This window comes from Electrophorus electricus, chromosome 12 (genome assembly GCF_013358815.1).
Source record: "Electrophorus electricus isolate fEleEle1 chromosome 12, fEleEle1.pri, whole genome shotgun sequence".
NCBI lineage: Eukaryota > Metazoa > Chordata > Actinopteri > Gymnotiformes > Gymnotidae > Electrophorus > Electrophorus electricus.
This window is the reverse complement of record NC_049546.1, coordinates 13,823,640-13,838,572: the sequence shown is the minus strand read 5'-3', so window position 1 is coordinate 13,838,572 and position 14,933 is coordinate 13,823,640. Positions and strand designations below refer to the sequence as shown.

At 40.9% G+C, this 14,933-nt stretch overlaps 1 protein-coding gene and 1 non-coding gene across 3 annotated transcripts; both read right to left on the bottom strand.

Annotated features, from left to right (window-relative positions):
* Nucleotides 1-201: 201 nt before the first annotated feature.
* Nucleotides 202-397, bottom strand: LOC113576549. Its single transcript, XR_003410526.1, has one exon. It is a non-coding gene; the product is annotated as a small nucleolar RNA SNORA74 (small nucleolar RNA).
* A 3,417-nt stretch (nt 398-3,814) lies between these two features.
* fhdc2 (FH2 domain containing 2) lies at nt 3,815-14,614 on the bottom strand. Of its 2 annotated transcripts, XM_027008616.2 has the most exons (13): nt 14,519-14,614; nt 13,351-13,557; nt 12,570-13,111; nt 12,089-12,150; nt 9,710-9,812; nt 9,347-9,432; nt 9,023-9,123; nt 8,711-8,781; nt 8,446-8,553; nt 7,861-7,931; nt 7,568-7,685; nt 7,268-7,432; nt 3,815-6,610 (listed from the first exon to the last, which is right to left on the bottom strand). In XM_027008616.2, the coding sequence occupies exons 3-13, from the start codon at nt 13,002-13,004 to the stop codon at nt 5,000-5,002; spliced, it is 2,931 nt and encodes a 976-aa protein (XP_026864417.2). In that variant the 5' UTR covers nt 13,005-13,111; nt 13,351-13,557; nt 14,519-14,614; the 3' UTR covers nt 3,815-4,999. The 2 variants fall into 2 exon arrangements, with proteins under 2 accessions (XP_026864417.2, XP_026864416.2); XM_027008615.2 differs by lacking the exon at nt 13,351-13,557.
* Nucleotides 14,615-14,933: the final 319 nt, after the last annotated feature.

Below are 14,933 nucleotides of genomic sequence, written 5' to 3'. Positions count from 1 at the left end.
GGGATGAAGGTTCATATTTTGGTAAACATGATTAGTACATCATAAACAGTCATTGCTAAAATAGTGGTCAAATTGAAATCTGCCACTTGCCTCAGCCAAGGCTTATTCCCAATTATAGCTTGGGCAAACACCATCTTTCTTGAAGTCTGCATGGAAAAGACAATTAAAGCCACTCCTAACAAATGTGGAGTTCTTGCTTAAATTGTTTGCCCACAGACTAGGGCTGTTCCCAAGGATGGGGGAAGAGTCCACTCTCAGTGGGGCAAGGCACTACAGCTGAGCATCAAGATGCCACCAAAACAGCGACTCCTGCGTCGAAACAGCAGTGCCTTTCTTTCCCAGCAGAGTAACACTAGCCCAGGCACGATACAGGCCTGCACAGCTGACATCCACTGGATGGGTTCACATTCAAGGATGAGAAGTTAAATATGCCAACCAAGCACTCCCCAGCCAAAAACTGAGAACCTGCCATCTGCAAATGCAGCAAGTCCAATTTGGAATATTGGAGTATTCAACTTGGAATCAGTTAATGTTTAAAAAGTTATCAATATGTAAAACAACGTTTACATTTTAAACGTTAATACTGCAGGTACTTTGGGCGATGCATCTGTAACACAACTAGCTATAGCTAACCGCTTGTAAGTGAACGCCATTTTTAAGCAGAATAGTCAAACACTTCCGCTAAAGCATTCAAAACATAACGTTACTCAATAAGGTCTACAACCAAAGTTTCTGGAACAAGTTGTGAATTCAACATCGACATACTGTAACCCAGAGTTCAGAAATACGTGCATACATCGAAACCTGCTCCATCTTGCTAGCTTGCCTAACTAGAGTGCATGACGACCCTAATTATTTAATATTGCATATCGACTACGGCGGGTTTGGTTTAAAACGTACATTAACAAAACTTCTACACACCACAAAATGTTCCTCATTTTCTTACTGGTGCAACAAACGCCAACCTATCCTCACCCCCAAATCAGGACGAACTGAGAGAACAGGAAATGTGGTGCATCGAATTTATGCACCACGTTAGAAGCGCAATGTATGTCGGGAAAAACTCCTTCCGCCCAAAAACGTTTACTTGCATATTCTCTATAATACTTCGCCATTATGACTTAGCAATTTAGTATCCTCATACCGCAAAAGTCCCCAAAACAGGATACCTTATGTAATTTGCACCATCTATAGCAAGAAGTGGGGCTATCAGTGACCAGTGTTGGAGGACGCTGTAATTTGTAGGTATTCAAATTACAAATAGAAGAAAAGCACTTCCATATATTTTTTTATGTTCACTATATATCTATTCATTTTAGCCAGCAAATTAGTTTAGCTGGTTCATATCTGAAATGTAGCTAACGTTATCCAACTGGCTATTCTCGTTATTTAAAACCTGCTTGCTTAACCCCCGCCCCCCTGTATTTGAAAGTGAAAAATAGAGCACTGTTGATTTTAACGCAAGATGGTAGTCTTGCACCATCAATGAGAATTGCTACAGTAAAGTCTTCGGATTTATCCGCGACAGAGTCCAATTCATAGACTATGACGTTTATACTTGTAAAACTGCATTTAGCAGTTTTATAAGGGAAGGAATAGGAAGTGGACTGGTTCTTAATAAACCAGTTTTGACAGTCCTTGATCAAGGGCGATACAACGGAACAACCATTGCAGATTAGGTTAATCTGCCCGCGTCCTCCAGCCCACAAAAGTACATAAGGATAAAGGAAAATACGTGAATTGATAGCGGTTCGATGGTATTGTGTGTTCTCTTCTGTAGTATGGTCTAAGCCAGAAGCAAGGAAATGTCAAGACCAGGCTAGTACTTCGTTAAAAATTTTACAAAATGTACATTTTTATCATAAAACCCATAAATGTATCATAAAAGTAATTTGTGGAAATGGTGTTAATACAGTGAACTATGACTAACTTTCCCATGCATTATCCATAATATTTAGGTTATAAATATAATAATAATAATAATAATAATAATAATAACAATAATAATTTACAGCATTATTATCATTTATAACACATACATTTCTTGCAGTAAGATAATATGGTTTACATATGAAATATACCATATTTTTCATGCTAATGTCCCGCTAATGCTAGCAATGGGAATCATATATTCTATGGCATTATGTGCTGATTTCCTAGACATGATTTAAGCATAGTCTTGGGATAGATTGCAGTGGGAATGGTGAATCATTCTTTGAAGCTCTTTTGAGACTATAGGTTTAGGCTTACACTGGGTCTGGGAAAGGGGCCCCATGACCTTAAATATGCTGATCTATTCTACATTAACCTGGTCATGCGTATGATGTTATCCTGATACTTGGCCGGGTTACCAAGTCTATTTATTCTTCAACTTTGTCAGACATTCAGTTGCAAATTGATGGTCGTAAATAGGCCTACAAAAAGCTTAAAATTTAATGAGCTGATGGTGGGATGTTCACAGCAGCCTCCTGCCACTAAGAACATTGGATATGCTGAAGTGACCTTCATCTTAATACATACATTTGAAAGATACTGTATGTGTTATGAAAACTCAAACAAGCATTTTAGGCTAATTTAATAAGCCCCCTTCTGATTTCTTTTAGCTTCTGCCATTTTTTAATTAAATGCCAGAAACAAACTCTGAAATATACACAGACAAGGAATGGACCACATTTGGATGAAACATTTATATTTAGATGCTTTTCACAATGTGATTACTTTTCAGTTCTTGAAGTTCTATATTACTCTGATTTAAACAGCTCAGTTTAGTGTTGCCTCTCAGGCTTAGCATTCTGACCATTATCATAGATGAACTGCAGTTGTACATTAGATTAATACTAACAAATGAACTGTATATAAAATAAAATGGTAATAATTACAATGGCTGAATGCAACATGATCTCCTGACCTCTGGCAAAATTAAGTATTCTGTTCTTCACTGTGAATATTGCACAACACCTCTGATTACTATGCTTTGTGAGATGCATTCTGCAGAGAGCAGTCAGCCTGTCATGTCTTTACTCACATAGTCCATACAGAGGTGTAATAATTTGTCCAAACTAGGGCTCATGTTATTTTTCTCTATCTTTATTTTCTTTTCTGGTTTACACTGGAGGTGTGCACCTTTCTGTTTTACTCTGGCCTTTTAACCCTTTGATCCAGATGACAAGACTTGACAGATCAATCTTATGATACATTCCGTTATCGTTTTCCCTGCCATAATTAGATTCTATTCACATCCTCAGCCATTCCGTCTCTGATGTCATTTACAGACACACAACCCAGTGACATCATACTGACTGAAAACTGGGCGTTTAGGCACAAAGAGGCACCAGGTTTTATTGCTTTTCCCAAGAGATCTGGCGTCACTCTGTCCTATAAATGGAACTTTCCCACCACAATGTCTGGATAAATGTTTCTCCTCTTATTCCATGGGGAATTCTCTAGAACAGCCTGAACATCTCCATGGCAACATTTACAAATCAGGTCAAGAGATGGAGGGGGGAGAGCAAAGGAGAAGTGTAGTGAAACTGAAGGGCAGGGCATAAAGGGCTGCTACAAGGACGACCATGGAAGAGGAAGTCTCAGGAAGTCTTACAATGGGCTAGACTGGTTTTTGTACCCTCTCTCTAACTAAATCAGCAAATCTTTCAAGAGTGAGTACAAGTCAAAGACAAGAGGATGCAGATTGCACCTTTGTTAACCTCTTCTTTTGCATTTTCTGGAAACGCCTCCATGTTGGGTTTCTGCTATAAAAAACAATAATCCAAATCACATTAGAAATGCTTTCAGTGCAATGTTGTACCAATTCAAATCCAAGTTGTCATTGTCACCTTTATTTCATATTTTTATATTTACAAATATTACAGTGGAGATTGATTGTGTTAACATTTCAAACACAAAAACACAGCATCACCATGTAGCATTCAACTTGTATTAATCTCCCTTTAGTCTGTAAAGTGCATCAGGTTGAGGAGAATTAACAAGTAAAAAGGCAAGTCCCTTAATGACAGACAGTGGTTATACACTGCTGTCCAATACAAGCAGTAACTCATACATGGCAGGATCTCTCATGCAGCTTTGGGACTTTAAGACTGACAGAGTAGACCTTCACATATCCTTAACTTATTTTTATTTTAATCTTATAATGAATAATTCTGTAGTCAACTAAACTACTCAGTCACTATAAAGTGGTTCTATGTGGACTCTGCCCATAAAGGTACAGCACATACATCATGAAGTATAAAAATAATTATTTAATTTATGGCAGGTCCTTAAACAACAGTGCCATGTCTCATTTTAAGGCTTTGACATTTTCACTTGTCACGTGATAATTATCAGTACAACACAAAAAAGCTGAAAATTACACACACCCATACACACACACAAAAAACCCCACTTTTAATATGCTGGTCAACGCTAGTCTGTTAAATGTAAAAGGGGTAGTGTGACAATGTCCTTGCAGCAATTCCTTTCAAGCTCCCTTCTAAGACACTCTGTAGCCTGTGCAGGGCATGCCAGTGTTCAGAGGTAGTGTGCAAATTTAAAGGCAGTGCTGCGCCCAGCTATATTGAGTGTTTCCATGTCATTACTAGTCACTGTGCTGAAAGGTTATGGATAAATCTCAGTGCAACACTTGGCTCAGGGAAGACTCAGAGGCGTGAATGTCCTCCTCAGGATCTGTTTCAGTGCACTGGTCTCAGGCCTTTCTGAGGACAAAACAATTAATAGCTTCTTTTTTTTTTTCTATTGAAACTTTTGACAGAGACAGACCTGGGTGATGGGACTAAATTGATTATTTATACTTCAGTGCAACAAGGAATATGGGTACATTTAATGCCTCTCTCTATTAATTCAAAATGCCTACACAGGAGAGGCATAAATCACACCCTAAACACTACCCTTCTGGTGTGTGGGTGTATCACTAGTAACTGAAGGCTTCAAGTGATCACTTTAGTCAGTAATGTCAATGTCACTAACTGAAAGCGTTTGAACAATATCATCTCCACATTGGCTGAGTGGTAGACCGTGGGATTTTAGTGCCAACACCTCTTGTTCCTGGCATTGCTTTGGGGGAGGCAGCCTCTGCATTCTTGGTTGTTTTGTTTTTAGCTGCGTTAATCACAGCAGTCCGGATTGTCTTCGCATTTGTAGCTGCTGTCGGGCTATGGACTGTACGAGGTTGGCATGAGTTCTGAGACTCAGAGACGGGCGCGAGCCGCTTTGACACACGTAGTGGTGAGCCTCTAAAGAATGGCTCACGCCCAGGGAGGACCCTGTCTTTATCCCGGCCAGCTTTCTCAGCAAGCTGCCGGTCCTGTTTTCCTAGAAGGTCAACCTGAGTGCCAGTCTTGTCTCGCACACTGCTAGTTCTCGTGAGCTCACTCTGGATGCCAGTGGGCCGTGTGGATGGTGTTGTGCGTGTCGAAGAGGGTCGTGCAGGTGTAAGACGTGATGCACGAGAAGTGGGTGGTCCCTCAACGAGACCCAACTCCGCCTTGGCATGCACTTTTGGAATGCCTGTGCTACTTGAGGGTGCACTTCGGGTTGCCAGTCCTCTTTTGGTGGGGCCCCGAGTGAGTGCTTTTAAAGCTCGTGGGTCCTCCTTTGGCTGTGGAGAGCTGGCCACATCTCTCTCCTCAGCCTCCAGCTCCTTCCTCCATTTGGAGCAGTGGCTGGGGGCTGGCCGTACCCCACTAGGTGTAAAGGCCTCATATGAACGCAGGCCCTTCACTAGAGTGTGACACTCTACAGTTTCTCCCAACCGTGGGTACGCTCGATCTATGCCCAGGCAGGTTGGATTTAACTCCTGGGCAAGTTGTGGTGTGGCTTGGGGAAGGCAGGACCCCAGCCACAACTCTGCCATTGGCCTGGAAGGCATCTCAGTATCAACCTTAAGAGCCATTCTAGTCTCTGACAGCAGTTGTGGAGGGCTAGCCTCAGCAGCATCCACATAGTCTGGTTTCTCTGCTTTTGCTGTAGTGTCTGGCATCACTTGTGTAAGCTTTTCAGACGTGGTGTGAACCTGTGTCTCAACTTTCAACACCTTAGAAAGTTGTGTGAGGCATGAGGCATTCATTGGCTCCTTTTGTTTTGCAATATCGGACTCTTCCGGAGAATCACTGGGTACTCCCTCTGGACCTAACCTAGAAGATGCATCTTGGCTCTTCATGTTGCGCGGTGAAACCACCATATGTCCATGAAGGCTGTATATGGGGTCTCCTCTGAATGCATAATCTTCTAGCATGGCATGCATTTTTATTCCACTCTTGCCACTTGCAGCATTATTGCAGTCCTTAATTAGCACATATCTGCTAAGCATAAAGCTTCCATTACAGCCCTCTGAACTGAGGACCTGCGAAAGATCTTGGCCTGCAGATTCAAAGGACTGCTGGGAGTCCAAACTCTTTTCCTTTAGGTTGGGAACTTGCTGCTTGTGTTTCCGGAGGCTGCGGCGGCTCCAGGTGTAGCTCAGGTTCCGTGTCAGTGTGCGCTCCAGGTCATCAGACTCATCAAGGCTGCTGTATGCTGCCCGCAAGCGCAGTTTCTCCATGCTCTCCCGCTCTCGTGCCACTCGCCGCTGTTCCTGCCGCTCCCGTTCTGTGTTCTCCTGAGACATCACATGGTGGATTGAACATGTTAGCGCATGAATGAATGGAAAACATTTTTCAACACGGAATCCTGGCCAGGTAATTATTAATTATAACATTTCTCCATATATTCCAGGGTAGAAGAATATGTCTACAGTGGTTCTGCAAACAATACAGTACAGACAACTGGAGAATATATTAGATAGGTTTGATTTCTTTATTTTATTTTTATTTCTAGCACTTTATGAATTTAATATTTTTAGCCTAATCTCTATCAGAAGAATACAGACAATTTAATAAGGATATTAACTGACATTTCATGTACTTACAAAAAATAAAAAAGGAAAATACACTTCAATCTAATTTTTTAAAAGAAATTTCTTTTTAAATCTGTAATGTACAATACTGTAGAATATTACGCTGTAGAATTTGTGTCATATAAGCACTTATTTAAAATATTTATTGATATAATTGGGCTTCCAGTTTAAGTGTGTTTCAAGTCAACAGATTTTATGTTCTTTTTCAGGAAAGTACAGGAAAATACATTAAAATTACAGTCCATGGTAATCAGCTATATGGTATGATATATAAAGAAATGGTTTACAAATGGGGATCCTCCAGGACAAGGTATGAACTTCTGTTTCAGGGTCATGTGAAATTCTGGGTGGTGTACTCACCCGCACAGCTCTTTGGAAGCGATGGCAGAAGCAATGAAAAATGCGACAAGCCTCCTCCAGCTTGAATGAGCTTTCGTCCTCACAGAAAAATTCCACTAAGGCCTGGCTAGTCTTGCGTAAACCATCAATCTCCTCCTGGGCTTCCTTTAACCTTACATCTGCAACCTGAATGACAGAAAAATGATTAAATGCATGGAAACTGGTAAAAAACTGATTTTGATATACATATACAAAATACACCATCAACCAACTCATAAAGCATTGTTTAAGAATACAGTAATAAGACAACCCAACTCTTACCTCCAGGAAAAGTCTTGTCTGCTGTTTAATCTCTGCCTGTGCCTGTGCGCCGATTCGCAGTGCTGCTACTCTGCTACGTAACCGTGACAGATCCTCCAGCACAGACTCCTCTGACAACCTATGCAGAAAAAAGGCAGGTTCAGATAATCTTGTTTTCTAGAAATCACCACATTAATTAATACTGGCATGATGACTCAGGCACACCTGCAATAACTAAAAAGTAATAATAGTTGTGTGCAAAATGAAACACTTTGGGAAATTTGCATGGCTAGCAGTTTGGCTAAATAACCAACCTTGAAGCTGGACTGACATGATTCAAATGACTTGGAAATGTCAGCAAGTCCTCATCCTTCTTCACAGCTTCCTGCAGGTCAAACATACCACTGTTCTCAGGTCCATGACACATAAAATAACTCACTGATTGTACTTGTTAACAATACATTGATCTTATCTATTATATTACCATGATCTGTTATATATGAATGTAAAGATTTTAAGCATTAGTGGGACACTAAGAGGTAATATATGCCTCGTACAATTATTCAGTTTATACTGTGTTTTTTGTAGAATGGCAAAATCAATATGAATTTGATCACATCTGAAAAAATATTGCTACATCTGATGTAATCTGAGTGGCTATAAAGAACGCTTACAAGCATGTGTTACAACATGAAACACTACGCACAAAGATATCACCATTCTTACGTCAGTACTGTAACTTGAACCAGTCAATCCCATTCACATAGATCAAAGAGATACCACAGTGACATCATCTCTCCTTTGCCAAGCAGACTTGTTTATCATTAAAAGTTAAGCCTGGAAAGACCTGGTCAGTCATGACACAGCAACTCAGAGCTGTAAGAGCTGGTTACACGTACCATGGCGACGAAATGGAGGAGGTCCATGCCTGGTTTGTTGGCTTTGGTATCAGCCAGTTTGAGCAGGGAGGCAATCCTGAAGCCTGCCGCATTTCCTGCATAACCTCCCTGTGGACACAAATGAGGTCAGTGTGATTGTGTTCCAAGGTGTGCGATTTCTTGAACAAAACAGCGCTTGTCATGGCTCCTCACTTAGACACAGCACAGACCCCATCCCTCACACACACACACACACACACACACACACACACTTGCAAACACTTACAGCATTCATATAGTTCCCTGCCTTTAGAACCAGGCGCAAGATAGAGTGAAGCTTGTGACAGCTCAGCAGCTCTGCAAGCAAAAGAATGTCACATTGGCTACATTAGAACACTGCCTCCATTAGATCTCACTTAAACAGTCCATATACAATTCAAATGATCTGCCAAATGGAGGAAAGCAGCGCCTATGTTTCACTGGCAGGGAGGTTCACACCACGGTGGTTTAAGAAGCAGGCTAAAGAAATCTGAAGCGAGATGTGGCAAACGGACTCTCCTGAAAGGAGAGTGCTGCAGGCGCCCTGCAAGTGTTTTACCTCGGGCTGCTTCCCCTAAACATCTGGCTGCCACACAGAGAGAGGTCACGGCAGGGTCAAACTCCTGCTGCAGGATCATGGCATCCAGACGCAGGCGAAAGCTAACAGAAGCAAGCAATCACAGGTGGGAAAGACTTATCAGTCAGCAATTAGTTTGACTTTTTTATATTATAGAGGATGGCAAGCATCAAAATTAGACTGCTAGGAGCAGACAGAGAACAGTACATTTATTGCAGAATATAGTTACTGAGACAATTCATACGAATGCTTTTAGTTTAAGTTTGGAGTACCAGAATAGCTATTCTGTAGTGCATCATTACTTACTTTGGTACTTCCACCAATAAGAGCATGAACAGATCTGGCTCTCCTAGCATGATACGTTCTCCATTAAACCCTTTCAACCGTGCTTCCTGAACAAAAGGTGAAAGAAAATTGACCTTTCACTGCCGTTCACAGCAGTACACAGCACTTGATATTGCACCTAAGTGTTTGTAACTTCCTCTGACTACAGCTCACAATGGCATTATTTGGAGAACAGTTAATTTAATGACAAAGTACAGCATAGGACAATTGTGGGGCAAGATTCTTAACTAGTGACACCATACCGAAACTTCACTCATGTAATGGATCAAGCAGGGAAGGGAGAGTACAGTGTGCTAGATGGGCCAGAAGGCATCAGCATGTTACCTCTTCACTGTCAGGCAACAGTTTGCAGAGCTCAGTCAGTTTTTCTGCTCCATAGCGCTCGCCGCAACCCATCTGCACATCTGCTACAATCTCTCTGACCGCGCTGGGGACAAAGAAAAGACATCAAGCTTTATAACTTTATAACTTTCCTAGAATCTATCCCCAAAGCACACCACACCAATAGCTGAAGACAAAGGGGAGTTTCTGGTGGCAAACTGCTCTACACTGCACCCCTATAAGAGGAGGATGGGCCCCCCTTCAAGTCTTGGTTCCTCCAAGGTTTCTTTCTTATGCTCTAGAAAGATTTTGCTTGCCACTGTCGCCCTTGGCTTGCTCACTTGGTGGCTTGGACTTGGACATTTGTACAGCTGCTTTGTGAAAACATCTGTTGTAAAAAGTACTATATAAATAAATTTGATTTTGATTTTATATAAACCTTAAATAAAAAGACACCATATCAACTTTCCTAACAAAACAAGTGCCATTCAGTGAATGTCAGGGAATGGAAGTGAAGAAAACACAAAAGGTGAAAATGTATATCGACATTTCAATCACTTTGTTCCCTTTTCAGACTTATCAAGCTTATCTGGATGGCAAATGGGCAGAAAATGCCACAATGGTGACAGAAAAGAAGATGCACACCATGCCCCCCCAAAAATGAATCCTGGGACTTTAATGGTAAATAGACTATTCTAAAGAAGAGGAGAGAATTACTTTGAAATTCAAATTCTAAAGCTTTTTAAATTTTACCAATAAAGTCTCTCCATGCTCTACTTGCTAAGGCTGTTGCTTCCATAAGTGCACAGCCAATCAGGTTTGTTATACTCTTACATGATGCAGTGGATACAGCTGGATTTTTTGCTTCCAACAGCTCATTCTCTTATACCTCCCAACATGCAATTGTTTATGTAAAGCAATACTAGTGGGCTCTAAGAATCAGTAACATGAATTAATGAAAAAGGTATAAGAGCTGATCACAAAGGCCCTCTCACTGGGCCTAGGCAAGCATAATTCACACCACTTCCAAAGTGGCTTTTGCACAGCAGTCTTTGCAGTCATGATAGATAAACAGACAGAGTTGAAACAAATGTTTTAGTCTGCGTAAGCACTTTTTTTTTTTTTTTTTTTTACAATGCTTAGAGCAAGTTTTGGCAGATATCAGTCTCAGCAAGTTGCTCTTCACTCATGGCACGGTCAGTTGACACCGTATCCACACCATGTACAAGTGCTGACAGGAAAGCATAGAAGAGAGGCAGTTCTAAGACATTCAAAGTTACCCCATTCATGTTTAACATCCAATCACCATTTTGGTTACTGTAAAATATAACAGGTACAAAAAAGTTGATCTAGTTGACTAAAAGTTGATTAATCTAGTTTATTCGGATCTGTTCATGATAAGTTTTAAACACCATTACTTAAGGAGCTTGGGAATAGTGGCTGGGCTCAGAAGAGACAGTCACTTCTTACAATTACTCAGCATTTAGTCAGCAGTCCAAGCAAATTGATGTTAAATAAACTCAATTGCAATTTCTACCTAAATAAGCAATCCTAAAAACAATAACCAAGTGAGAGATGCAACAACATCAATGGAGGGCGATGTTTCTTTTTCCAGCCCACTTAAAATAATATATTTTTCTTTTAAAATTTAAGTGTACTTTTAGGGGTGCAAACATGCATTGATTTATTGTGATGCATTATTATGAAGGTGGCAATTCAATGAGAAGTTTATGAGAAGGTATTTAGTTTTAGGCATTTCAGTTGTCTTGTAATTAATGTAGGTTGCTGTTATATGATTTTGTGTAGCTGAAGCTTTATTTCCAACCTTGTTTATTTGTTCTAAATAACAGCTTATTGATTCTGTTAGGTTGCAATCCCTGAATTTCTAAAGCATGACAGAAAATTGTTTAAAATTTGTAATAGGAGACAATAGGCATTATTGAAACAAGTTCAATGAGGAGGTTGCAAGCAGCCTACTGCACTCTCTGTAGAGGGCAGTACCTTAAATGCTGTTGGGGGTTAAAGCAGCTGAGGCCTTTGACTTCTTCCATTACTATCAAACCCAGCTGTTCCTTTTAGTGTGTAAAAAAGATCACTGCTCTCCTCAACAGCTGTCTACCACTCTTCTCATAACCCTTTTCTTTTCACACTCACTGCTCTCCTGAAGAGAGGAATCCACTACTCAAATTAAACAGACCACTCCACTCCCAATCCTTAGCAGCTTTTCTTTATAGTGCAATAAAAGACACCTCCATTTTCTCCTTCTACCAGATACAAATGCCATCTTTACAGCCAATGTTTATATTCACAAGCTCAGAGACCTGTGTAGGCAGAAATGTGAAAAATAAAAACGAATGCAAAATTGTAAAAATGTGTCCTTACATTTTGAATTGTCGTAGGAATATTCCAAGATTCATACTGCGCTTTGAATCAAGCAGGGATACCTGTAAATGTAAGACAGCTAGAAAGAGGGCTCTTTATAGAAACAGGTTATTAAGCAAGTTACCAACCTATCTTATTTTTTTCTAAATCCTACACATGTTAAAGCAATATATTTTAGGAACAGCTACAAAATTACTAAAAACATCAATATGATCAGGGGGAATTAACCAATGAGAAAGCTTCTCTACAAGGAGTGGATCCTTTCTGCCTCAATTCTGACTACATCATTAGGCAGCCTGCGTATTTATTAAAATGATTATTGAGAGTATTGTGTAGTAAAACTGTATAAGCCTAATAAAGCCCCCAACCATAATTTCTTAGATTTCATCCTTTTGAATTTTTAAGAAGTATGATAACTGAACAAAATATCTTATGATGACTAACTGCTAATCATCAGAGTATTGAAGGCCACTTTTCTCACCTTGTCAGCAGCAGACTCTTGCGGGGACCCAGAGTGCCGCAGGCTGCGTTTTAGGCTGTCGGCTCTCTCTGGCTTACAGGCGTCTTTTTGGCCAAAGAGTTCATCTAGTGAGCGCAGATCAATGGGGAAATCATCGTCATCATCACTACCAAGAGAGCCACTCCATACGCTTCTGCGGCCTACCACTCTCTCCTTGGGGATGCTTTCCCAGTTGAGGTTACGGAGTCGGTGCCGGCGTGCTGGGCCCAGCCTGCTGAGGGTAGCAGTGGGGGCCGGCAGGGGAGGGGGCGGAGGGGGTGGAGGGAGGATTGGTGGCGGTGGGACTGGAGCAGTGTCCATGGCTCTCACTACTGATGCCTGGCTTCCAGCTCTGCCAAGTAACGACCCATGAAAAGCCCAAGAGTCCTTGGTGTCCACGTGGAGGGGGATGCGCATAGAGGTCAGGCACAGCCGAAAGGGTTCACAAAGCAGCCTGTATCCCGATGTTAACTTTATGCAGCCCTTTCTCCAAGCCTGTCTCCTATTAGATTTCTGATGCTTATCTGTAGGGACAAGAGAGCATGAGATTGAGAAGAGTCACAAACAGGAAAGATATCAAATTGTGTCACATGGAGTCTCTACAGCCATAACCTAGCCATTCCCTTTTCTCAAAAGCTACTGTGAGCACAGACCTTCAAAAGCAACTGAGGATTTGTTTACAGCCAGTTTGCAATGAACTACCACTTCCATGGACAAAAGCTGGAAAAGAGTAGAGATTACATCATGCTCTCACTCTGTGTACCTTCTGAAAGGTCAGCATGCCATTCGGGTTGTGTATTGCCGTGACGCCTCCCCGAGTACTCCAACACCTGGCAACTCTTTTCCTCTAATGACGAGATGGTCTTTAATAAGCACACATTCTCTTCTGCCCCAGTCAGAAGATCAAGATCTTCATTCCTTCACCTGATCAAATGTGTTCAAGGTGCTGGGGTTCAAAGACTTCAAAGTACTGTGAGAATGATCGAGGGTACATCGTTGTTCTTTTCAAGTTGCGTGTTTAGTCTTGCTTAGTTACACCACGATTCCATACATTTGGTACACGCTGCTTTATTCTTTATGTTTCCTGTTTAATTTATTGTAATGAGAATACTAGGGTGAGTGAAGAATGGGAAAGAGATCTGAGATTCGGACGGTTACTGGTCGAGATCACGTGTTCAACAGCTACTCCACTTATTCCACAGGAAAAAAAAGGATTAGATGGGAATGAGCGCACAACAAAAATGGTGGCTATAAAAATGTTGCTGATTCCACAAGCAATTGGGGCATGAAGAATATCAGTACAACAGCGTGACTAATTTAACTAACGCTACACAATTGTGCACAGGCACCAAGTGAGTGCGCTGTTTTAAGTCAGCCCTAAGTTCTAAGTCAGTTTTAATTACAAACAAAGCACGAACTTCTTTGTAGCGTGTCCAAAATTTCACGAGCAACATCCAGTTTCTGTTTCGTATAGCTTCATCACTTGTTAGCAATTTCAGGTTGACGATTTAGCACTTGATAAAATAATCATCCAAATCCTCTGCAATCCCACTTTGAAGAAGCGGAGGACTGCTCTTACAGACTGCACTCTCAAAGGCTAAGAGCATTCAACAACTTCGCTGGCTTCTTCTATATGCTATGTATCATCGTTTAGTTTATCCTAAATTACTGTTCTGTTAATGCACTGAATAACACTGAATAAAACCTGTATAACCCTGAAATACAACATTTACGGAACAAATGCAAAGTATTCGGGTAATATAGAAAGCCTTCTTTCGTTTCTTTTTACTTTGTAAAACAATGTCAAGATGTTTGAACTAGCAGATCAAAGCACCTTACCCACAAAAATACAACTTTGCTGATTCCACTACTTACGACCAGCAATAGTTCAAGCTCAAGATCAAAGTTAATCAAACACTTAAAATACTTACATTTTTGTTTGAAAAACGACACTTTCTTAGCGAATGTTCCAAGGAAATCCTTAAAACATCCAGTCACACGCGCTACTTCTCCATGTACTGCTAAAGATTCATACACACCAGGGCATCCTAACTAAACCAACGAGGGAGAAAACGTTTGGTGCGCCATGTAGGTATACGCCTCCGTACAACAGCTAGTCGCGCTCATTGGGTCTACAACTTGAACAGGTAATGCAACACAGAGGACAAGCTGTTACAGATGAGCTTTTTGTTTTGATGTTGAATATGAAAATCAAAGTAATATTTTCACTTATTCCCAAACGTAATATGAGCTTCCTTAACATATAACTCTCATCGATTTATTAATTAACCAGCCAGCCCAGTTCTTGTGTAAAAACCTCCATAAGACCAAACTGAGAGGGGTCAT